Source organism: Callionymus lyra, chromosome 4 (assembly GCF_982586985.1).
Source record: "Callionymus lyra chromosome 4, fCalLyr1.hap1.1, whole genome shotgun sequence".
Classification (NCBI taxonomy): Eukaryota; Metazoa; Chordata; class Actinopteri; order Syngnathiformes; family Callionymidae; genus Callionymus; species Callionymus lyra.
Genome location: NC_141821.1, coordinates 12,509,844 through 12,534,837, shown reverse-complemented (window position 1 = coordinate 12,534,837; position 24,994 = coordinate 12,509,844). Strand labels below are relative to the sequence as shown.

At 40.2% G+C, this 24,994-nt stretch overlaps 1 protein-coding gene across 4 annotated transcripts in view; it reads left to right on the top strand.

Annotated features, from left to right (window-relative positions):
• nrp1a (neuropilin 1a) overlaps positions 1-24,994 on the top strand; it is a 59,409-nt gene that overhangs the window by 21,899 nt on the left and 12,516 nt on the right. For all 4 annotated transcript variants that reach the window (XM_087788814.1, XM_087788813.1, XM_087788812.1 and 1 more), the window contains exons 5-9: positions 3,254-3,409; positions 6,250-6,416; positions 16,129-16,284; positions 19,613-19,757; positions 24,315-24,640. In XM_087788814.1, coding sequence (XP_087644940.1) covers positions 3,254-3,409; positions 6,250-6,416; positions 16,129-16,284; positions 19,613-19,757; positions 24,315-24,640 — 950 coding nt within the window. The remainder of the gene's footprint in view (positions 1-3,253; positions 3,410-6,249; positions 6,417-16,128; positions 16,285-19,612; positions 19,758-24,314; positions 24,641-24,994) is intronic.

Genomic DNA, 24,994 nt, shown 5'->3' with positions numbered 1-24,994 from the left:
GCTAAACGTGCTATCTCAGCCAACAAAAATATCCAACACGGCTCTATATCATTGTGGTTAAATATTCGTGTTGAGACCAAGCATTCCCCACCCAGTCGACAACGTCGTGGAATACTATGGCTTCTCCGAACCAACCGATGGAATACGTCTTTAAATGGCACTATAATCAAAGTGTCACATGCTGACCTCAAATTCCCCAAGCGTCCAATCAGCAAATCTCCCGAAAACAACAAGGTCCACATTCTTTTCTTTTAACGACATAACATTCTACCGGGGACTGAAATATCTAGACTGCCTCATTAGATTCTTGTCTCGACGATAACCAAATAAATAGAAGGTAAGCTAATTACACAGTTAGCTAGCTTCCTGGTGTATCCAAGAAAATGTCGTCATCGGGGAAATCCTCAACACCAAACATCTCCTGATTACATGTGGTGCTCCGCCCTCTGTCACAGAGCAATGGGTTCCATGCTTCATGTTTTTTACTGCAAAGGAACCTTCAATTAATTTTCTAAATTTAGTTCCTCAGAAGTTTTCTTGTGACAACCACAACAAAAAAAAGCCCTGACTAATTTTGAACCCCTTGTAGACTTGATAAGAAGCCACATCTAAGCCTATCCTATAGGGTCCACACAAAGCCACGTACTAAGTACACCCTTTAAAATGTGATTCTGCAATCCATCCGAAGAAGGTGCAGGTGAGGGGGAGCGATGGCAAGAGGGCAGGCGTTGTTCAAAGTGAAGCTTTTGTAGCCCGAGAACAGGCTTTGAACTCGGCAAGCAAAATCACCTCTTGATGTCGATGTGAACGAGATGAAAGCTTTTTCTCACCCATCAGTGGCAGAAAATTGAAAGAATTTGATCTACCTCAGCTGGAAGTGCATCAGTATTCTAAACAGCGTGTTTTGAGTTTACCTGCAGTTCATCATTCAGCTCACATTTTAGTCCATTTAAGTGGAAAATACGACAACATGGGTGGAACTAAAGCTTATGGAGGTGGGCTTGAAGACAACATTAAAAAGATGTGGCAAATATTAGTCGGTCCCTTATGGTCCCCAAACCCCGGGTCCAGTTCTATTGAATATTACTGGCTTAAAGTTGATTTGTTATAACTTTTGGCCTGAATCCTGACACGTCAAGAGGCTTATTTCACTCAAAAGATAAAGCTGTTAAATTGTGGAATTTTTTTTTCTATAAGAAGGTTTTTCCGTAAATATAATACCCTAAATTTAAAACTAGTCTGCGTTGTAAAAAAGGTTGGGGACCCCTTATAAGATAACAGTGCCATTTTCACTTTGTATAACTATACATTTAAAATACATTTATGTAAGATACATATTACTTGCAAAATCAAAAAGAATTGAATTAAAAATGATGTGACGTTTCATTAGAACAGTCGTTCAAAACAAAGGAAAATAGAGCAGAGACCGCCGTCTAGTGGACTCTGAAAATAATGACACTGCTTCATGAAGCTTCATCAGACCATCACTAGTAAAAATCATTCCAAAATGTATAACGAATATCAACAATGTTAATGAAAATTCATTTAATTTCCAATTAATTCATATGTTTTACACCATTTTTAGAGCAGTTTGATAGTTTTCTTTGATAGCTCAGTGTCTGTTTCAGCCAACTATTTCCTTTTCAAATGAGAAAAAAACTCAAGAAGCTTTGACATTTACTCACTCAAGCCTGATATTTCAAAATATAGAACGAGACATTTGGAATGATTGTAGGAGTCTTAGGGAGAGACAGCATTGCGAGAATACAATGGGAGGAACAGAGTGTGTTGAGTCTTGCCAGGCGTACCTGTGGTGACTGCTGGATCAATAGTGCATTAACTCAGAGGGATAGAAAGAGTTGCTCCATCCCCTCATTTCAAAAAAACACCCCGATGTTCAGACGCGGCAGAAGAAGAGCGGCTGCCTGACACTCACGGCTGAGCAAGAGTGAGGCAGGATGCAGGAGTTCACATGCAGGTTCTTTAAAATTTCATAGTGCTCTGTGGAGTCATGCGGATAATCCTGGAGATGGCATTTATTTGTTCAGCCCGGGTCTTAGTGGCTTTAAAAGCACAGTCCGACTCACGCACATACACCAGGCACCTGGGATATGAAGATTAATCTCAGGCATAACACCTTTTGGCAGAGAACCCCCCCCCCCTCCTGCACGGGTCAGCCAAAGTCTTTCATGTAGATGTTGGGTTGGAGGTTTTGGATGACAGGAAGCTGCAGGGAGGACGGACTGTCACTGGCCACTGATCACAGCATTAGTAATCACAGATAAGCTGCCGGTCCCAGCGATACACCCTCGCAAGGGTGCATGGATCAGAGCACACGTGAGAGATGGAGGGCGAGGGCTTTTTGCTCTTATGTCCTCTTGATACTCCCTTGTTGCCAGGATGTTTCCCCACAGATGCTGCGCCTCCCTCTGTCCATTGTCTTCAAGTTTTCGCAAGGAAGTCCATTTAAAACCCTGTCTGAGCCAACTATTGTTTTTTTTTCTGATTAGAATCCTAAGGATTTTGAGCGTAAATGAATGAATGCTTTAATCCGAGTGCAGGTACATAAGAAGGTAAAATTAAAAAAAACAACTAACAAATTAGATTAGTCAAAACAATAATAGTTTGAACCCACTTCGCTGTCCGAAAAGGAGTATGATGAAGCACAAGCTTGTTTAAACCTACCCCTTCTCTACTACTCAATTTTACATATTAACATGATACATACTGTATTTACAACATGCAAAATAAATAAAGTAAACAAATGATACATAAAAACTTGTATCTGTACTTGAGAAAACTTAAATTATCTGATTAATAGTAAGTGTTCCACATCATTATATCTATTAAAAGTTCATAAAATTAATCTTAACCTGCTATAGATAAACCTTAAATATTCTGTATATTAAATGTAAATCTTCAATTAACACAAATCCACAATACAGTTAATATGCATGAATGTGTTGAACACTGAAAATCAATATTTATACTTTTATATACATGAATTCTATGCAATATTTAAAATGCTATTTATTTATTCTGTTTATACTATATTGCACTATTTTTAAGTTATTAATTTTTATATTTATACTTTTATATATACATTCACTCTGCTTTTTTTTTTAACGGTTGCCTAGCAACCGAATTTCGTTGCCAGTTTCACTGCTGTGTTTTCTGCGCAATGACAATAAAAAATAGTCTAGTCTAGTTATGCTATGAGTGTCTGAAAACATTTTCATTTTTTTTCATTCAGTGGGTCCGTACATCGGGAGGTTCTGCGGACAGAACACGCCGGGCCGGATCATCTCCTACACCGGCATCATGGCGCTGACAATCAACACGGATAGCGCCATAGCAAAAGAGGGTTTCTCTGCGAACTTCACCGTCATCGAAAGGACTGTTCCGGAAGGTGAGCTCGAAGGAAACTGCAGAGTTTACTGAATTTATATTCAAGAGAGAAGCAGCGGCTGTCGAGTGAGTTTTTGAGGAGTGAGGAAACAATAATAACGGAATTTAAAAAAAAAGGGATTTAAAAGATGAAAATCGGTTTGGGTGGCAAGAGAGAGCAAATTAGCTGTTGCTAAAAATATGATATGGTCGTTAACATTTTTTAAAAAGCGATTTAACTTTCCATTTGTGCTTCAAAATCCAGTGGCTATTTTGTGCGACACCTTCTGCTTCTTTACGCGTCGAAGCCCCACCTTTTGTGGTTTTGCCGTCTCCAGACCAGACGGACTCCAAATGCCGATGTCACGACTTCTGTTCTTCGGAGACGCACCTCAAGGGCTTTAACATGCGTCAACATGGTCACAGTGGCTCAACCTCCTGACCCCATTTTCGCAAAAAACACGCCAACTAAACATTTCATTAAGGAATACAAGCGGCGTCATAAATCTCGACGGAGGCTAGACCACCACCAGACAAGTGAACGTCTTTGAAAACACTGCCGGGATTGATGACGTTCAGCCAATTCTTCTAATCATCCCCAAAAGGATACTGTGTTAGCCGCAGGGGAGACGGACACAGAGAACACACACACAAACCGATGTCACAGTGACTGCTGATGTCATTCCTTTCTTCCTGTTCTCCTCAAATAGTCATGATCGAACCACGTATTATTTCCACGGTCGCTCGTGAGCATTTGCCGGTTTCTGACTCATGTTATTATCGTGCATTAACAAAACACATTTGAGCATTTTAACCCTGAGTTTCTTTACTAAATGACTCATTCATGTTCATGAGCGGAACCTCTGTCGTTCTGCGTGACACAAGGTCCGTCGAGCTGAAAGATATACTAGAGGCGATAAGCTGATGAATGCAGGCTTTGTTAAAGTGGTCCCAACTTACTTCCTCTTACATCCTTCTCCAATTACTCATCTCACTCGTTCGTCTTTTTTTATTGTCGTGAAAACCTCAGTGAGAGGTTATCATCCTAATGCAAGGTGTTCAAATGTACTCTCTGTCTCGTGTTAACAAATGAGCCGACTCCAATTATTCATCGGGGTGATGTGTCTTAAAAACCAATTCATGTTTGGAACAAGTCTCAGTAGTTTCATCTGCCAAAGTGAACTCAATGAATCAAGTGTTTTTAGACAGGAATTCCTCACAGTCTCGGTGGTGCTGACGTAAACATAAACAAAGAATAATAAATACCGACATTTGTCAACACATTTGTTGTTTTTTAGCTACTTTTGTCTGACGTGTTTTATTATTATTATTTAATGTATTATTGATGTGAAAGATGAGACTTAGGTCTCTAGTCTTTTATCACTATAATTATAATCATATATCTGCGACTAGTTATTGGTTTTGTCCTTTTTGCATGATAAGTTTGATATCTAGTAGTTTTTGTCTGTGTGGAAAAAATGGTAACAAAATTAATGAAAAATAAGAAATGCAACCTTATGAGAATCATTTTTATGTTTAGGTTAATTATTTACTTTTACTCCTGTCCCTTTATACCAGCGTTTTTCTGTGCAATGTCGTTTTTTTATTTAAATAAAATAGTAGGACCGCAATCGGTTTCTGAATTGAAACTTAAAACAAAAAATTTCATGGTTTTGAGTGAAACCCACGCTAACAAAGACTACATAATCAGCCTTCTAACTTAACCATGATCGCTTTCTGACTCTTTTTCTAACTCCATAAACACTCTTCAGCTCACAGAAGAAACCGTGTCTCACACCCACTCATTGAACTCAGCTCATTTGCCGTCAAATTTGAATTTGTCGACCTGTGTCATCGTGGCGATGAAAAAATTGAACAGGAAGTTAGTTCAACAACCAAGGATAGATCTCACGACTGGAAATGATCCTCAAATCCATAAATAGGTCGATCATGAGAATATAGTAGAGAGTATTGTGTACTGACTGCTTGTGAAAGCACATTAGTCGCAGCACTGGTTTTCAGTATAACAGTGTGCTGTTTGTAAATCGACACTCGAAAGTGTAAATCCACATGTTGACTCAGTAAATATTGTGTTTTAGTGGATTCAGATGGAAAACCCATCTGTGTGGATTCATAGACAGCAGCCACGACAAACTCCACACTTGAGTTAAGGAACAATTGAGACTTTTTCTTTGTAATACTTTCTTAAACAGGCAGATGAATGATTTACACAGAACTTGATCAGTCCATGCATCTGTTATTGTGACTCTGTCCGCTGCGGTGTCGGCGTGTCTGACCTCTCGGGGTTGAAAGAGCTGACCCTAAACTGACCCGGGACGTCCTAAAAACCTCTGCCCCGTGTCATCGCAAACATCACAAGCCCTCACCTCCCACGGGTCCTACTGAGTGTGATTTACAGCCTTGAGATACAGGTAGTAAATTTGCCTAAAATCTCCCAGGAGACTAAGTTAGCAGAAAATCCTTTTGTTTTGAAAAAGTCAAACTGCCCACTGGGACCGAAGGAAACGGATCCTGGCAGGAGTGGAAAAATCCAGAGTGTGAAAGTCACATCAAGGGCTGATCTGGGCCTAAACTTAGCCGACACTGAATGTTTAATGAAGAATTCTTAGTGCTGTGACTCTCCCCTTTCCGCTTCCATTAAACCTGTAGAGAGAGATGGCAAGGATTTACTGAAGCATCGCTGATGTGCTGTTCTTTTCCGGTGAATGCTGAGTGCCTGTCGCCTGGTGTCCTCCTCCCCAGAGACGAGCCCTTTATTCAGGGGGACACTTAAAGTACATGCAGTGTGTCTTAATTCTCAGAATGTTTCTCATCACTTTTTTCTTGTGTTTATTCTCCCAGACTTCGACTGTAGCGATCCTTTGGGGATGGAATCGGGAGAGATCACTGCTGACCAGATCATGGCGTCATCCCAGTATAATCCCAGCTGGTCCCCAGAGCGCTCTCGACTCAACTACTATGAGAACGCATGGACTCCAGCAGAGGACTCCAACAAGGAGTGGATACAGGTAACGTGAATTCAACTTAATATTATCTAGTGTGTGTTACGCTACATATCCATGTGACTAAACAAAGTACAATTTACAGTTTTAATGATGATATTATCTTCAAAACACATGGGTTTTTTCTAGGTTTTTGTCTAGTTTCAATATTTGCTATGAGTACTTTTTACACTCTTTTTCCTATATTATTTACATTTTTAAGTTGCCTATCCATTTAAAGGGAGAAAAAAAGTTGAAATATGATGATGAAAAGGCAAATTGAGATTACACATTTAAACTTTGACTTTTTTAACAATTGAGGAAAAGAAAAGAACTCCTGCACATTCATTTTCAAGTGTAAAAGTCCAGGTGTTTTTTCAGTTGGTGTGATCAACTTAAAATGGTTCCAAAACTGAAGATGGAACTAACTTTGTTTCATAAAATTGAAAACCTTCTATACTCCTCCACCCTTTTAACAAAACAAACTCACTTTCCATAATCTAACTCATAATCTAATATCATCAATCGTTCCTTTCTTTCAGTCAACAAATGACTTTGACTTCATGTGTGCGTTTCACTGTTTTCATGTAGTCACTTAACAAATACTACGTTTTCCCTAAAAGATGTATTAATCTCGCCTATTGTACAGGAATTTTGAGCTCAGAAGCCCATATAGCTCTTGGCTCATGTACAAGTGAATCCAGTATGTGTTTGTGTGGCCCTACTGTTAAAGGACTGCGGTCAATAACACAAAGTCTGTGCTGTCAGAGCAGAATTTTCTTGATACACTTAACCTTCAAGGAGTTATGGTAATTTAAAATGTGCCTGTTGGCAGCGAGCGGATCATCAATTAAGGGTTTATTTTTTAGTTTAACTTCAAAGCAAACGTTGCAAGCGTCGGATTCCAAATTACGGATGTGTAAGGGGAAGAAAGGGGTCTCTAAGAAGAGGAAAATAGGCCACCTGCACTTTGCTTTCAGGGTGAGTCACAGTCTGGGAGCCGGATTAGGAACGACGACGCCTCTGTTGTACATAGTCTCCATACCTCTGAGTCGGCTTCTTCGTCACACCTGCAGGTTTGATGATAAGTTTAGTCAAACTAGATTAGCTACCACCCACCGACAGGTCGTGTTTAATTTGGATTGGTGTCAACAGCAGACGAAAATAGTTTGATTTACTAAGCAAAAGCCCCCTGGCCTTGTAAAAACCCTCGTTGACTTTCCTTCTCATGTCTTTTAATAGTCTTCGCTACATTGCTCAAAAGTTTGGCCTTGACCCTTGTCTCGGGGTTAAAATAGTTCAACTGACTCCAAAACTAAATGTTGGCCATGGGAACCTTTTCCTTTACTAAAGCAATTACAATAATGTCCTCGGGGGGGGGGCCCCCAGAGGGTCCCTGGACTGATGCGATCAGCTTGTCTAAATGTTGGTTTCCATGCACTCCCATGTATGTGTCTTTTCTACTCGCATGACTAGAAGCTTCTGGTGTGAGCACCGTGTCTGAAGTGTGTGAGTAAATCTCCTTCCTCCAGGACTGACTCATGTGTTGATTTGACCCAACACAAAGTGGACACATGGTGATAGAAATATTTATTGGAATGAATCACATGAGAAGGTTGAAGAGGGCAACTTGTAGGATGAGCCGTAAAACGAACAATCGTATGAGCCACAGTTGGAAACGAAGAACAGTTCATGATAATCGTAGTCATGAGTTTGTCACAAGTGTGTTATTTTGAGTTTCATCCGAATCATTATAGACGTGAATGATCACTTTAGATTTTTGTTCTTGTAATAAATAAAAAACATGCTCTCCTCACTAAGTCACGGAAGTGTTATTAAATATGAGTTGAGTTGAGATGAGTTGACAGAGAAAAAATGATCAGAAACATTTATTTCAAAAAGAAAAAAAAATCTTTAACTAAAGTAAGATCCTGTAGGTTTATAAGAAAGTTTAATTTTGCCATAAGATCAGCTAAACTTGTTAATTGTATCAGATATTCTTAAATTTAAAGTCTCACTTAATTTCTTAACATACTTTCTATATATATTTCAAGGAACAAGATAATAAAATAAATCCATAGACAAAGAAAACTAAGAATTTAAATCAACAATCGTTTTAAATACTGTCAACTTAAAAATAATTCTGAGCTTTTAAGAACAAATACAGGAGCCAACAAACATACAGTCAAGGGCCCAGTTTTGAGTATATTTTTGATTTGTAGTTCCATCTATAATTTCAATCCAAACAGGAAATCCATTTTTATTTTCAATTAATTGTTCGACTGATTACAAGTTTTTTCTAAATTTCAAAGTAATCCCCAGATGCGACACTAACAGACTCAGGGACTCATTCAATCCTTGTGCTATTAGACTTTAAAATTCTGAGTTTGGTGGACTGAGTGGAGCGAAAGTATGATGATGTTCTATTCTATGTTAACTTTGTATCCTTTTTCCTTTGTAACCTTTTTCTTTGCATTATTTCCTTCTTTATACTTGAACTTTGTCATCCCTTTGCACTTTGTTCTTGTTTTTGAAACTTTGTACCGAACCAAAAACTAACAATTTCCCCAAAGACATCTCCAGAGGGATTAATAAAGTCAATCTATCCATCCATGCATCTATTTTTTAAGGAAGTATAAAATAGAAAACAACATAAACCTAATTCAGGTGTATCGAATCTCTACATCAATTAGATCTTGACCCTCTTTCTCAGCCTCCCAGACTAGTATGTAGCTGCTGTAACTTCTGAGGCCGAAAGATTATCAAGATATATCAAGACTGTGACAGGGGCAGCAAAAACGATGGTCGACATCACGCTCCGATGCTGATTTTCTCCAATACTAATCCCATCAAACGTGGTCGGGCCTCTTTTTAATTTCCAATTTCAAAGGGCGGCGTGTTATCCGAGTCGGGAGGTTGCCACATAATTTATGTTTTCTGTGAGTGTGATGCACTTGTGCTGAGCGCTCGGACCAATTATCACAAGTGGTATTAAAAGAGAGGAATTCTTCACTCAGCTTTCATTAAGCCTGTGTTTGGTGCTGCAACACGCTCAGACGCCCTCGCGGCGCGTACAAATCATGGCGTCAGACGCATAGTAAACAATTCATTATTTATTTCATCATCATCCCCCGACTGCAGTTTGAGGCGAGCGGGTTTATTATTCATGACAGGCAGTCTTTTTTTTCTTTGGCTGTGCTATCCTTTCTTTTTTTTGTCCGACATAATCCAGATTTGTCATCCATTTTAATGCCGCTTCCTTCTGATGTCTGAAGAGGTAGAGGGCAAGACGCTAGGATACGTGCGCTTTTTCTTGAGGTAATTAAATTGGTCGGGCATGGAAGAACCGAGTGCCGAGAGAGCCGGGTCATTAATCAGTCCTTTGGATACGCAGAAATGGACAGATGTCCTTTGGGGAGGCTTGTAGCATGCAGGATGAAGCAAAAGACAGAAATCCTTCAAAAACAAAATGTATTCTTTCCTTTCAAATCTGGCATCGCCCCGAATCCCCTCGAGACGGAAGGTATTCGGTTAAGTATGCGCATATTATCTACCTGCAGGAGTCACGACTTGGTTTGAAGCTTAACAGGATGTGCTACAGGCTTCTCTGCATCAGGTTGAGGTAATGAAGGATCCAAGGCTGCGTCGATCCCACTGCATTTTAATTTGATAGTTCACTGAAACCTCCAAAAAAGTAGTATTGACCAGTTTAGAATAGTATTATTAACTATATTTTGTTTTAAACCCACACGTATCTCTGTTTCGCCATCACAGCGATAGAAGGGCTCAAGCAGCATCCATTGATTTCTCATGTACACAACATTAATAATTTAGTCCAGGAGGGAGCCCGACTGTCAATACCTGAGAGCTTCTTATTGGAAAAATCTTCTTCTACTAATACACAGTCGTCACGCTGCTGAGTATGAAGTGGATTTTCTTACCATTGCATAACTTTTGCTAAATGGCACAGCAGTTTTAATATTTAATACACACCGTATACTTTTCTTTTCCCCCCGTATTTTTGTTTCTTTGGGTTGCAGCATCTTTGCTTTTTTATTGTTCACTAGTAATTCAATCTTAACAAAATTTAGCATCCTCTAACAAAGCAATCTATATATATATATATATATATATATATATATATATATATATATATATATATATATATATATATATATTTAATAGTAAGACAAGTTCCTAGAAGTTCAAATTAAAAGCACTTATATCCAACATCCAATTAAATCTTGTTATCCCTGGGTTAAAAATGTGTTTGAGGTATCCCTTGTGTTGTCTCTGGGTCAACTTGACCTAAAGGCCCGAAAAACCAATGTGTTTGTGGTATTCCTAGTGTTATCTCGGGGTCAAGGTGACCCGATGGCCCAAAAAGTAACGTGTTTGAGGTATCCCTTGCTTTGCTTCGTGGTCAAGGCAAATGAGCTCCACCACTGCATTTGTATTTCTGGAGGCCAGGGAGGTCGTTCACCTCGACCCAGAGACAACACAAGGGATACCTCCAACACATTTGTTTTTGGGCCTTAGGGTCCTTGACCTTGATCTGGCATAACACAATGGTTAAAGAAACTTTGAGAACTTTTCGACCCTATTCAGTGAGATCTAAGAGTGTTTTAATAATAAAATAACTGTTAACATTCTCTGGTTAAATAATAGCTTGTAAAACGACAACTGGGAGCTGCATAATATAAAATAAAACTATTATGTCTAAGATCGGAGATATTTTGTCTGATGTGTCTTGAAAAATTGGATTGTCTTTCATTTATTTTTATTATTTTTGTCTTAAAGAATGGCCCAAATATATTTAGTCTTAAAAGGTTCATGAGTTATGGTCGAAGGAATTCAATTCTAGTTCGAGATCTATTTTTAATGCAATGACTTTGTTTGCACATCCCGAACCGAAAGCCAACGGTTTAATCTTGACCAGAGATAGTGGATCGTGTTTCCTGATGGATGAGCGCACGGAGCATGAGAAGCGCAACATCGTTTATTTACACACGATGCTCATTTATCTCCTGCAAGTGATAGTAATCTCATGGTAAAGTCAGCCAATTACAGGGGATTTTGTCGCAGCTTTATAACGGGGGCAACATGGAGTGGGAGGTGGGTGGAATGGGGGTTCAGGGGGGGGGGCACCTTGACCTCATTTCCCCGCGCCCGATCTGTGTAGCTTACAGTGTTGAGAAACAGCTTCCACTTAACAAAGATAACAGGTTTAGTTCCAACCAAACAACCACTAATTGCACACTTCCCTGATGAAAACCGAGTTTTCCTCCAGCCAAAGCATTCATCTTTGTGTTCGCACGGGCCCGCGCGCCTCACAATATCCTGTTTTCATTCTTATCCGAGGCTGCTTTCAATGATTTCTGAGTCAGCGAGAAGAGGAAATAAACCCCGATTGGCTGGATATCGCCACCCGCTCGGATAAGTTCTTATCCCAGCGACTGCTAATTAAACGGCAGCGGTCGGACTTGATAAAGTCCTAAAGCCGATCGGGGCAGAAGTTGCAGAAGCAGCTGCCGGTGAGATCATCATCAGACGGTATAATGGAAACAATGGATGGTGTCTGTGCCTGGCTGCGCTCCGGTCATACTCACTATTGGAAAATCAATGAGGGGATTGAGAGCCACACTCCGGTGGAAAAGCCAAAAAAAAAAAAAAAAACTGGGCGAGGAAACTTGAGGAAAAGAACCAGCGCTGTGTTGGTATCTTGAGATTTTTGGCCCGTCTGGACCGACAGACAGCGACACATTGTGTTTCCGCTGGACGGTCATCCTCAGCTGCACATCCTGGGACGGTGTCGTCCAGACGTGACTTCGCTTCCTCAGTCTTTCAACCGCTGTGTCAGGGTTACGAGAAGATTACTCAGAAGCTTTGGGTGCGTGTGTGTGGTGAGAAGAAGACAATAGAGCTCCATGAGTCATGAGGAAGTTGTAATCCTACAAGGCTACGTAATCCAGTCAGATTTGACAGAACAATCTGTGCACAATTAAACCGCCGTCGTTCCACTAAACTTGTTGAAATAGCACTTCATGAAAGGAAACCATCATTTCACCGCCTTTTGATTGAATTGTCAATTCATAAACTTCTCGTTTTCGTTAATGACTTCCAGACTTTTTTTTATCCAACCATCAATTCTTTTAACATCCAAAAATAACTTTTTTTTCTTTCTGACCCACAGCTGCGTTCAGCTTTTAAAGGCACTGCCTTCTTTTTCACCCTCAGAACTGATCTTTTACTTTTTGGTTGAGGAATAACTTCACTCCCCAGAGCCTTGATTACCCAGAAGCCCACACACAATAAGAGGGGAAGCCTCGCCGCCACCACAAACAGACTTCTCTCTATAGGGGAAGTGGATAAATAGTTTTTCTAAGCACTTCTAAAGTTCTCCTGGAGGACGTATTACTGACTGAAGCCTCAAGTCAATAAAACAACAGGCTGGGAAATGAAGGAACTTTTTTTTATCTTACTAAAGCACTGAATATAATGCAGTTTTTTATATAAATCTGTATGGATACACTGAAATCTATCAGTCTATATCAATATAAGGTACTTCTGTCAAAGTTATGTTTTTTTTGGAAGATTTAACGATAATGGAATATTATTTATATATTATTATTATTATTTATATGTGTGCCTCATGATTGGTTGACCAAAACTGAAAAATCATAGACTCACAAGATCGATCAAAGTCAACCATCACATGTGTTCGTTCTTTATTTAATAGCCAAAGCAACTTTCTTATTGTGGCAGATCAGGGGTCTGGAACTTATCTTCTTATTGTAGGGTGATATTCTGTGCCCAGAGAAAGTCAACCCCTCTCGTCATATGGTTAAGAAAACAAAATCATTAATCTAAGTTTCACCATTTATTAGAAAAATGGGAAAAAATGGTCCAATATCTGAACATGAGCCTTATTTGTAAATTTCAATGAATTAACGCAACAATACACAAAACATTACACAACAAAATATCAGTTAAATGATATCAATATTGAGGGGTGGGGAAGAAAGTGAATTGCAACCTTATTTTTCAAGTTATAATCTATAGACTCCTGTAGTCGATTTACCTCCTGAGGACCACCGGCTAACTAAGTTTGAGACCCTTGAGTTTCTTGAAGACTGTAAGTTAGAACGGAAAGTTTTCTTCAGGAGGATCTAGAAAGGACAAGAATAGAAAAAAAAGAGAATAGGGAGGATGATCATTATAATGCTGACTCGTGATATATTGACTTACTTGCACTTTACACCATTTTTACTTACACAAACATTTGATCTGTGTATCTTTCCACTCTTCCTTATGTTGACTCCAGCATGTTCTTTTAATTGCACACACAGCGACCTTTTCCACGACAGGCTTTACAAGCTGCAGCTCGATAAATACTTTTTCTGCTTTTCTGCTTTCATTAGCCGGTCGAAAAGACCGAAGGGCCAACTGGGTGTTCCGAGGTACGGGGGGCTTTGACTCCTTCGTCTGCCCCACCACGGGAAGCAGAAACGCACACACTGCTAGAGTCAAATATATGAAAGACAGAAGTGAAGTTAGAGGACACTCGCAAGCAGACACTGGGACTGAGCTGCCCACATATCAGCCTGCTGTTGCAGCACGGAAAGATTCTCAGACATCTGGGTGATTTCCTACCCAGCCAGGCATGTTTACGACTCTGTGAGCCGGTGTGTGTGCGGATTCTGTGTGAGTTATTGTGCGCCCGCATACCAAGAATATGGACTGTCATCTCTCTGTAGGTGGGCTGCGGTCCAAACACACTTAGGTATGAATATCAATACGGTGGACGTGAGACACATACGCAACTTCTATCTTTTTATAACCTGTAGAACTTCTGTGTGATACCGTCAACGGTCGGGAAACCCAAACCTTAATTTCCACCTATTTACTCTGCACTTACTTCTCCAAATCCGGGGTTTTTTTCGACCGCGGCTTTGGGATGAAATGAGTCCCACTTGTAATCATTAGCGTGGCCTGTTTGTTTTCACTGCGGCCTCTGCGGCGTTGAAGGCAATACTTAGAAGCGAGCGTCTCGGCGGCCCTTCTTCTTCTCCTGACCTCCACAACCTCGGCCTGTAAGCGGACCTCGTTGCGCCTTCTCTAACAAGCTGGCATTAATAAATCATGCTTTGCTCATTACCCGGGCCGTGTTATCTGCCAGGGTCGGGGCCATTGATCTAGTCTCTGCACTTCTTCACCAGAGACCTTGTTCTTGCGTCCTTCATGTCTTCCGCCAGAGTAGACGTCGGGTACTTTTCTTTTCATCAGTGACCATTTGGTCATTTGTATTTCCCTTTTCTTTTTTTTTAAGAGTGTTAGTTTTTTTTTTCAGACCGCTTCCTCATTAAATGTTTAGACGTCTTCCGTTGCTATGCCAACCGTAGATGGGGAAACTGTTGAATAAATCCCACTTTTAACGTCGTTAATCGACGTAACCAGACTTGTGTGAGGACACGCTGGAGATCTCTTAACTGGATTTAGAATCGCCCCAGTTTTCCAAGAGTACCTGAGATGGACACAAAATATATTGGTTTTGTAGAATGACCCATTGTTGCCTCGACGGCTACATGTGAGAGTTATGAACTTTCTCTGGCTATAAAAATGAAATAAGTGCTCTTGTGGGAGAAGATTTTTATTAAAGATTTACCTGCCTTTGCTAAAATAGGCAAGCAAAGGGGCTCACAAGCGCTAATATGTCCTGAGCCTGTGCCTGTCACATCCAGCTGCTGAACCAACAGGGTGGAATTCTAGTTCCTGCATTATTAAATGGGAAACGCTCTGAAGCAAAAAAAAGGGATTGGATTTTGTCTGTATTGGTTGGACGCGAAAGAAAATGCAGGATTTACAGAGTAAGCCCTTTGAGCCTTTAGAAAGAAACAAAACTATTCTCTCTCTCTCTCTCTCATTTTTTTTTGTATTTCTCCATCTATCCAAATCCTTTGAAGAGAGTCAGAGAATCGGAACCCTATTGCTCCCATCTGTTTGTCTTTGGAAGTCTTCGGTAGTTCGGACCCAAAAATAGCACCTAGGTCATTCATTTATTCGCCAACTTCTCTTTTGGACAACGATCCAACGGAGAGCATTAGTCATTCACAGGTTGAATATTGTTATTATATAAAAATATAATATTTTACCATTGATGAAAGGTGTTTTAAAGTAGCTTTAATCAGTCACTTCCTACTAACGCTGATTAGAAAACACCGTCCTTGTCTCTTCTCTCCGAAAGTATCGTTCATGTTAAGCTAAAAAGCAACAGACTTTTATCCAGGCTTGGCCATGAGCAGGGCTGACCCTAATTCTTCTGGCAGAACGTGTAGCTGCTTACCATTAATGCACTGCGCTTCATGATTACTTTATAAAGCCCTGCATATTTTAAAGAGCACAATACTCGATATTCCACCTGTACCTCTTTCTTCTATTCAACGTCCTTCGTTCATCCAATAAGCTCCTCTCCCGGTCCAGGAAATTAAGTTGTCATCGTCTGTCTCTTTTATTAATGTGAATACGATTTCATTAAATTCAAGGTAAGCGGCCATGGCCAGAGGTGCTTCTAATAGAAGGGGTTATATTTTTAACTCTTCGCTTTTGTCTGAATTATTCATGGAGGCTTAGAAAGATGTTTCGACAGAAATTGTTCGTATAGATGCAGTGTGTTCATTTTTAATTATAAAAGCAACATTCCAGGGAAAATAATTTCCCCCCGTGTTTTCTCGTTCTGTAGGTCGACCTCGGGTTCCTGAGGTTCGTCTCGGCCATCGGTACCCAGGGGGCAGTTTCCCAAGAGACTCGGAAGGTTTACTACATCAAGGCCTACAAAGTGGACGTCAGCTCGAACGGGGAGGACTGGATAACGTTAAAGGAGGGCTCCAAACAAAAAGTAAGTTTATTCGTACATTTGTGAACAAATATGGATATGGCAATGTATCGCAATACTTTAATCAAAACTGGATGTATCATCTCTTAAAGGCCAACTAATGTGTTGATTTAAGTGTGTCTTAAATAGATCCTGGACTTCTATTATACTCATCAGTATGTGTCTGTTTGTACAAAACTCTCTTTTAATTAAAACATTAGAGAATGGTCTTAAGCCCCGCCCACGGATATTAAATAAAACCTCATATTTTTGATAAGTTCAATGCAACGCTACTCGGCCAGTCGTATATGTCAACATGACACCTCCTTTAGTGGCAAGAAAAGGAGTCTAGTATTCAAAAAAACAATTATCAGATTTGTGGGATCTTTTTTCAGTATTTCACATAAAAAAAAACATACGTCTTCTTTTTTCCTTTCAATTTTGAGTGTTATTTTATCATTTTTACTTAAATGTACTGTGTATTATAGAGCAAAATAAAATAATATTGTGATATCTTGATATATCCCAATGATGTTTCATATCAAATACCCAAGTAATACCTGTGATTTGTATTTTACCGTTAGCTTCTGGCCAACACTCTCTCCTATTTATTTGTTGTTCACATCAATTCACTGAGATTGTTTTTAAACCAATTCCAGAGGTATGTTCTCACAGAGATCTAAAAAAAAAAAAAAGTGTCATTTTTGCAGAGAAAGTCGAAGGTAAATACGAGCTGGAGGCCTCAGCCAACAACAGCTTTGGACTGTGTAGCAAAGACAAACGTCCAAACAACCGTCCCTATTGTTCTACATGGTTTCTCAGCCCTCGACTTATGTTAGCTTGCGAAACAAGGTGTGTCTCAGATAAATATGTGGTGTGTGCATTCTGAAATCCCCGCGGATCACTAGACATGATTGCAGTTGGTTTCGTCACAAGGCTCTTTGTCGGGTCTTGACGGGGGGAACTTAGCTCAGGAAAGTAAGGCCCGGGGGCCATTTAAGGCCATCAAGCAGATTTCATGCGACCAGCGGCTGACGTATATATTGGATTCTGTCATATGAGGAAAAAATACACAACATTTTAAAATTAAACTTCTGTTTTAAGTGACAACGAAAACAAGCTTTTTAAGACACATGAGTAAGTGTTGATGCCATTTTTAGATACTGAAAACAATTTAACTGGCTGTCTCATTTTTGTATACAACTGGATGCAGGGATAGACATTTTGAACTTCTGAATATCGCTATTAAAATTTGGCCCGTGTTCATTTTCACTTCTTGTTTTCACTTCTGTTTGGAAAAAGTTTGTACACCCCTGACCTAGCGCTAGTCTTAGCTAATAAAGCTAATAAATGAATAAAAATAAACCTAAGAAATGACCCAACACTTACAGTAATCTCCCAAATTAAATTATTGCATAAAATATTCGATTTAATCCAAATTAGATTCTGTGATTTAAAAAAGAAAAAGTATCCCAAATGAAGGGTTTAGCTTCATCCTTCCACTGGCTTTTTACACATCATTTATTCAAGTAACCACACGGATGATTTATTGATGGAATTTCAAATTCGTCTGCTACAATAATCTTACAACACATTTTGTGGAATGAGGAAAAGGCGGGTGGGTGGGTGGGGGGGGGGGAGTGGGAGTGTTGTGTTTGAGCAGCTGGTGGAAAAGAATTCCAGTGAAAAAGGGGGGGAGCAGAGGAAGAGACAGTGTGTCATGCTTGACCAGAGCTTCACAGGTCGCTACTATTGATTGCTGATCAGCTCGTCAAACAGACCAGGTTTTGTCCATCTGGAGGTTAAACACATCTTCTATTGTCCGGAGGGGTTTACTAGTGTGTGCCCCCCCCCCCCCCCCCTCACGCACACACACAAACACACTGGTTGTGTGTCAATATAACCAAGTGTGAGGCTGGAAAACATTCTCAAGGTGCAGTTGTGTTTGTGCTGCTTGTGTGCGTCCCTCCTCTGGATGGAGTCTCTCTTGAGTGGAGTGTGTAAATGTGCTATTGCAGGGCATATTTTTCTAAACTCTAAAGTGCTTTTGTACAGAGAGACTTTGCGAAGCGCTGAGCTTGCACTTTTGCATTGTAGCGCGAGCTGTAGAAAGAACCACTTTGGAGCGGGTCGGAGACTCGGCGTTGACGTTCGGGTGGATCCCTCGGCGACACGGTGACTGTGTATTACTCGGGGAAATACAAGATGCTTCATGGATGCTTCAGGGTGTTAAAAAAAAAAAAAACGCTTCCTCTCAGCTGGAATCTTTTCAAACGTATGGCAGCTCTGTTAATTTGAGGTCACGGGGGCGCGGGGAGGAGGATAGGAGGGGGGGCATGTTTGGTCATTGCTGTGATTCAATTACCCGGAATGAACTGCGATTGACTGTTGCGAGTTGTGATGCTGGGTGGCCAGCCCCGGTGAGCCGGCTGGTGCTAAGCCGTCAGCCGACCCCCTCGAGGGCGGAGAAACGGTGACTCCTCTGACCCTATAAACAAGACACCGCCGTAAAAGCTCTCGTCAGACCCGAGGACGGCCGACAGAAACGGGGGGCATCTTGGGCCAATCTGGTCGCTGTCCACGGTGGAAATATTGCCTCAAGTTTCACGGGCCACGGCCCTTAAGTGCCGCTGCATGCGGCGTCGGAGGAAGCGCGGGAGCAAAGTTTACGGAAAAAACGTGACGACTTGACTCCTCGTTGAAATTCAATCGGACAGTGTTGCTTTGTGGTCTCTGACCTTCTGACCTCGCTGTCCTAACTCATTTCTCCTGCTTCTTTATTTTGCTACAATAAACCCAGTAGTTCTAATATGTGGTTACCACCAATGCACTAATGGGGTTTCGTGAAACATAGTTCTAATTTTAAAAGCCTCTTGGAAATTTTCTGCTCTATTTTCTTCAGCCATTAATTCAATGCGAACTTAAATACTTTTTAAAACTGAGAGGACTGCACTGAAAAACTATGAAACACTTAACAACTCTTTTGTATATATATTTGTACGTTTCTTTCAAATATTTTAGCCGTACTTACGACTTGTTTTACATAAGATTTCAGTGATAATTATTTGCAGGAATGGTGTACTTATTGTACACTTCAATTCTGAATAGACACTTTTCCTGCCCACACTTCCTTCCTTTAAGTGGAGGTTAAACGCAAATGTGTCAAATCCATCTTTACTCATATTTAATGGTGTATTTTGACTTCCTTTGTACTTCCAGAGAAACATTATTTCCGTGCTTCATTGTCTGTAACAACACATAATGAAGTTTAAGTGTCATAATAACATCACTTCACATTTTAAAATCCTGCCTGACTGTAAAAGTTGTTCTATTTGTGTTCTCCTCCACGTAGGTTTTTCAAGGTAACACCAACCCAACAGACGTTGCCAAGACGATGCTGCCCAAACCGACGCTGACGCGCTTCTTACGGCTCCGTCCTGTTTCCTGGGAAACGGGCATCGCACTTCGCTTTGAGGTGTACGGATGTAAGGTTTCAGGTAAGTCTTCCTCATTGTAATTCATCACACTGTTCTGAGTGAGTTCCGGAGTTCTGGTTAATAATTTAAAGACGTAGCATTTTTCGCATGCTTTCCCCTGTTGGGTCGCCTGGTTTGATGTCCTGTCCTGGGACGTCTGGCATGTTGTCAGGTGTGAGGTGATGATATCGGGCTGTGACAGGCTCCCTCTAAGGCCAAAAAAAAAAGCTGATGCATAATGGAGTAGTGGTCCATGAAGGAGGATTACCTATTTATGCCGTCCCATGTTTAGATGTTCCTCATGCAATATAGATGGAGCCAACAGCTGGTAGTCTAAAAGAGGCGGGGCTAGGGAGGGTAACATGCTCTCGTTGTTCCTTCTGGTGTGATCACCACCTCCTGCTTTGACAGCTCAACATATTCTTATCAGCGTTTGTGTTTGCATCTCAATTTTTTTTTTTAACTCTCAGCTATCCTGGTATGAATCTAGAAATGTTCTCCTGGCAACTGAAATTTCATGAATCTTTCATTTTAATGTAGCATTAACTGTGGAAGTGAAGATCCCTGGGCTGTTCTAAACATTCTTATTAATTCATTTTATCTTCAAGCTTAAATGTTTTCATACGAAAAAGGTTTTTGTTGCAGACCCGTGTTCCTCTTTATAAAGATCTATTTTGTTTGTTTAAAAATATATTTAAACATATTTACATGATTTTTTTTTAAAATAAATAACACATTTTAGTAATACATTTTTTAAACTGCCAGTTCTTAAAAAAAAAAAAGAAAAAGAAGGTATTTTACGTATGCACCGTTGAGTGCATGTTGAATTAGCCTCATTGTAAAATATTTTATTTTGAATTAAATTGTTCATGTTTAGAAATATTGAAAAGTATTTACATATTTACGTTTAAAATAAATAGTACATTTGAATCCTTAATGTTTTACATATACACAGTTGAGTTATAATGAATTAGCCTCATTGTAAAAGTGGTTAAAATATCCTTTATTAATTTAGTTTTAAGTTGAATTTTTCATGTTTAGAAATATTGATAAATATCTACATACATTTTTAAATGAATAATACATTTTAATGGTAAATATTTGAAACAAAAATGGGTTTTTACATACACACAGTTGAGTAATATTGATTAAGCCTCATTTTAAAAGTGGTTTAGAGATCTATTTTTAATTGGATATAGTTGTTCATGTTTTGAAATATAAAAAAAATGTACATATATATATTTAAAATAAATAGTACATTTTAACAATTATTATTTCACAAATACACTGTTTAGTTATATTGAATTAGCACTTTTGTTTTTAATTTCCCCTCAACTAAAAAACAAGGTTTGAAAAAGATATTTTCACATTTATTAATCTGTCGAATAACTAATAAAATCACATATTCTAATCAGTATCATTCGGTGTGAATTAGCCACTTGCTGTTACATCAATATTTTTGTTTTTCTTAGGATATTTGAAGTTGTTAAACTAATTTAATTGTAAGTTTAGACCTCAAATATGCATCTGTAAAGTTGATAAATATTGAAATAATTTGGATATTTTAAAAGTCAAATCCTGACTTACTTTATTGTAAAACCAGGTTTTACAATAAAGTACTTGAGACGTCGATCCTCACATCTCCAAACAGAAGGAATATCCTCCATCAAGTGTATTTGTAAAAGTATTGACTTACACATGTGTGTGTGGTTTGGGGCGCTCTGGTGTTGCTCGACCGGGGCGTATTTTTCAGGCCCACGACCAAAACCACTCCAGAGCGTAAACACATCACAAGATCACAGTGGCCGCAGGGCCTCTGGAGTGACGTCATCGCTCCCCGGGCGCTCGAAAAAAACATGCTGCATGTTCGCAAACCGGCCAGATATTGTGGCTTCTTGAGAGCCGTGACTCGCTCCGTTTTATCTAAATCCTCGATAGCTTTAATATTGTCGCCGCAGAGCCACAGCTGGGGCCCTCTTTGTTAGTGTGTACTCGCTTTTACTGACAATAAAACACTGAGCTGCTGAAAAAAAACAGGTAGATGGGATCGATACGGAAATGTTTTTGATTCATTTGGTACGCAGCTGCATGTTAAATAGTAGATCCTGCTGTTAATAAACGCCACAGTGTGTAGATTTATATTTAAATATGTCCCTTCAACCACTTTAGCTCCACCCGAACCATGTTTGTAACCACAATCCACACACTTGGACTCATGTTTGTGCGCAAGTCCGGGGTGTGTCGTCCTGATGCGAGCCATCCCAGCAAGGGATCACTTCTGAAGTTGCTCCCGCTAACTCACTTAAAGTGGACACACACGTTCGCCGCCTCACTTCAAAAAAGGTCTTCAGGATCCTGCGATTACTCCCAAAACAGATCGCGAGACACGAGAGAACTGGCCGCCTACACCGGCCAACACTTGTTTCTGGTTTGCACCAACAAGCGAGAATGCGGTCTTCCAGGATTTATCTCACGGGTCCGCATGAGAGCCGCCTTAGATAACCGGAGAGACACTCTCAATAGGACTTTGTTTCCCGAAGCCACATTTCCCAGATGGAGCGGCATCATTTAGCCCGGGCCGAGCAACACAGCACACTTTGTGTCTCGCACAAACACACACAAGATGTAATAAAGCTGTGATTTATTTCTCTGTGGGAGCCCATAGTAAATATGTTATTGCTGTCTTCGTGTCTTGGGAGGAAATGCTGGCGGAAGGCTTGAAGAAGATTGGCGGAAAGATATTGTTTAATATGAGCTGTCCCCCTTTTTTTTTTAAAAAAGACAAGTGAATCTCAGAGATGTCGCAGTGTTTGTTTAAGCGATCGTAGATTGATCTTATCTTCAGTAAGTCAATAAAGATTGAGCTCATACTGGTGATTAAAGGATACGTTTGACATTATTGAGTAAAGTAACTGGTACATTGAATGGTCAAACTTTCTTTTTTGGGGTTGTTTTAGGTGCAGTTAGATGCAGATTTGGTTCATTACAACAAGTTACAACGTCACAAAATATTTGAGTCATTCCACTGCATATTCCTTTCTGTCCAAGAATACTTACTCGTCTAAAGTTCAAATAACATAAGCTTATGTCTGTCAGCGATAAAGAAGCATTTTATTGCAAACTTGTTGCATTCCACTGGGCTCTTTTGTAAACTTGAAGGCCACTGAAATAAGCATAATATTACTAGTTTAATTTGAGTAAAATAAATGCACTAGACTGAAAAGGTAGGAATTCAGCTGTTTTTTTAGTCTGGAAATTAATAAATCAATTTATCAAATGGAATTACATTATGTGTATCGGCTTCTTGCGCTGCAGTAATGATGGATGGATGGATGGATGGATGGATGGATGGATGGATGGATGGATGGATGGATGGATGGATGGATGGATGGATGGATGGATGGATTACTGTATGTTATTTCACCAGTGGATTGAAGTATTACTCTGCATTACTACTGCCTTTGATGTGAAAGAGTAACTGAAGTTAACAGTAAACCACGTGCTCTTCCTGTACGATATCGACGGAAAAAACGTTCTAACGACACTTACAGGTTAATGAGTATGATAGAATTCTTTCTATTTAAGATCAAATATGGCTTCGTTATTTCCACAACAGAGACATCTGAGTTGTCAGAGTAGGAAGTTCAGAAAAAAAAGATGAAATATAGGTACACGAATAAAAAGATAGATAGATTATTTAAGATAATCTGATGCAAGTCTGAGGGGTCAAACACAATCGATGACATTGGTTGCGAATATTTTGCGGCACCGTAACGCAACACACCAAAAAAAAGTAGACCCAACTATCAGACGATTGGCTGACCGAAAACTCACCCTCGTTACGTTGGCGAGTTTGACCGACTGCTTGTGTCCCAGTGCTTTATTTTCCAGTGTGTTATTGTGGAATATTGTGTGAATTTAAGCAGAAAATGACGCAATGAGTTTTTCTAACGGATCTATTCAAACTGGACTGAAGCGACAAGTTATCGCTCTCTGATATCTTGGGTGTGATAAAGATTAAAGGATTAAATATTATCTCCGCACGATAAAATGTTGATTAGGTGTTGCCGAAAAAAAACCCTCCAGTTCACATCAGAAAGAAGGTAAAAAGGAAAGTCTGTGAACAATGAGGTGTTAACAGACACAGACCTACAGATGTTAACAGCTGCAGTGCAGAAGGAAAACTCTGCTGCAGATGAAACACAAAGAGTTTTTTGTTAGGGAATGTTGGGGCTGGTAGCAATGGGAGGTTTGAGGGAGATGAAAAGAATATTTGCTCCCAGAAAAGCAGGAGGTGAAGGCACGAATGGAGAGGGGGGTTTTAATTGGCTGCCTGGAGACAAGCGCTTCGGGCGGAGTATTTAGTATGCATGAGGTCTGTGGACGCAGCATCATGGAGGATAAACAGAAGAAGTCACTTTGTTGTCTGAAATAATTGAAATGTGGTGCAGCGTAAACCTGATCTCCGTAAAGCAGGAGCTTTCATGTGTCAGGAGCAGTTTGGACTCTAATGTTTGGATATTCTGAAGCGTCTCTCGCATCTTCTAAATCTTCTTCTCATCTCCGATTATCCTCCAGAGTACCCATGCCACGGCATGCTGGGCATGGTGTCGGGGTTGATCATGGACAACCAGATCACCGCCTCCTCTCACACCGACCGGAGCTGGGTGCCGGAGAACGCCCGCCTGCTGACCAGCCGGACCGGGTGGACCCTGCTGCCTCAGCCCTTCACCAGTGAGTGGCTGCAGGTGGACCTGGGCGAGGAGAAGGTGGTGAAAGGCCTGATCATCCAGGGAGGGAAGCATCGCGAGAACAAGGTCTTCATGAAGAAGTTCCGCCTTGGCTACAGCAACAACGGCTCTGATTGGAAGATGGTGCAGGACGTCACTGGGACCAAGGCGAAGGTAAAGGCCGGTTTATTAAGAATTTGTCGGGTCATTGTTTTGCTTTAACACATTATTAGAAGAAAAAACGTTTTTTTAAGTAAGTAAATTAGTAATAGTTGTCAGTAGACTCCTAAAACACAGAGGGAGAGGAAGATCGTTCCAAAGCTTAGGAGCAACAGTCTGGAAGGATTTCTCTCCTCTGGTCCGGGAGCATGTTCAGGAACCATCAGTAGATTCTGATCCACAGACCTCAGAGCCCGAGCTTGGGTGTAAGGCTGGATCAGATCACTGATGTAAGGAGGAGTCTGACCATGAATAGATCTGAAAGTAAGAACCAGAATTTTAAAATTGATCCTGAAAGAAACTGGCTGC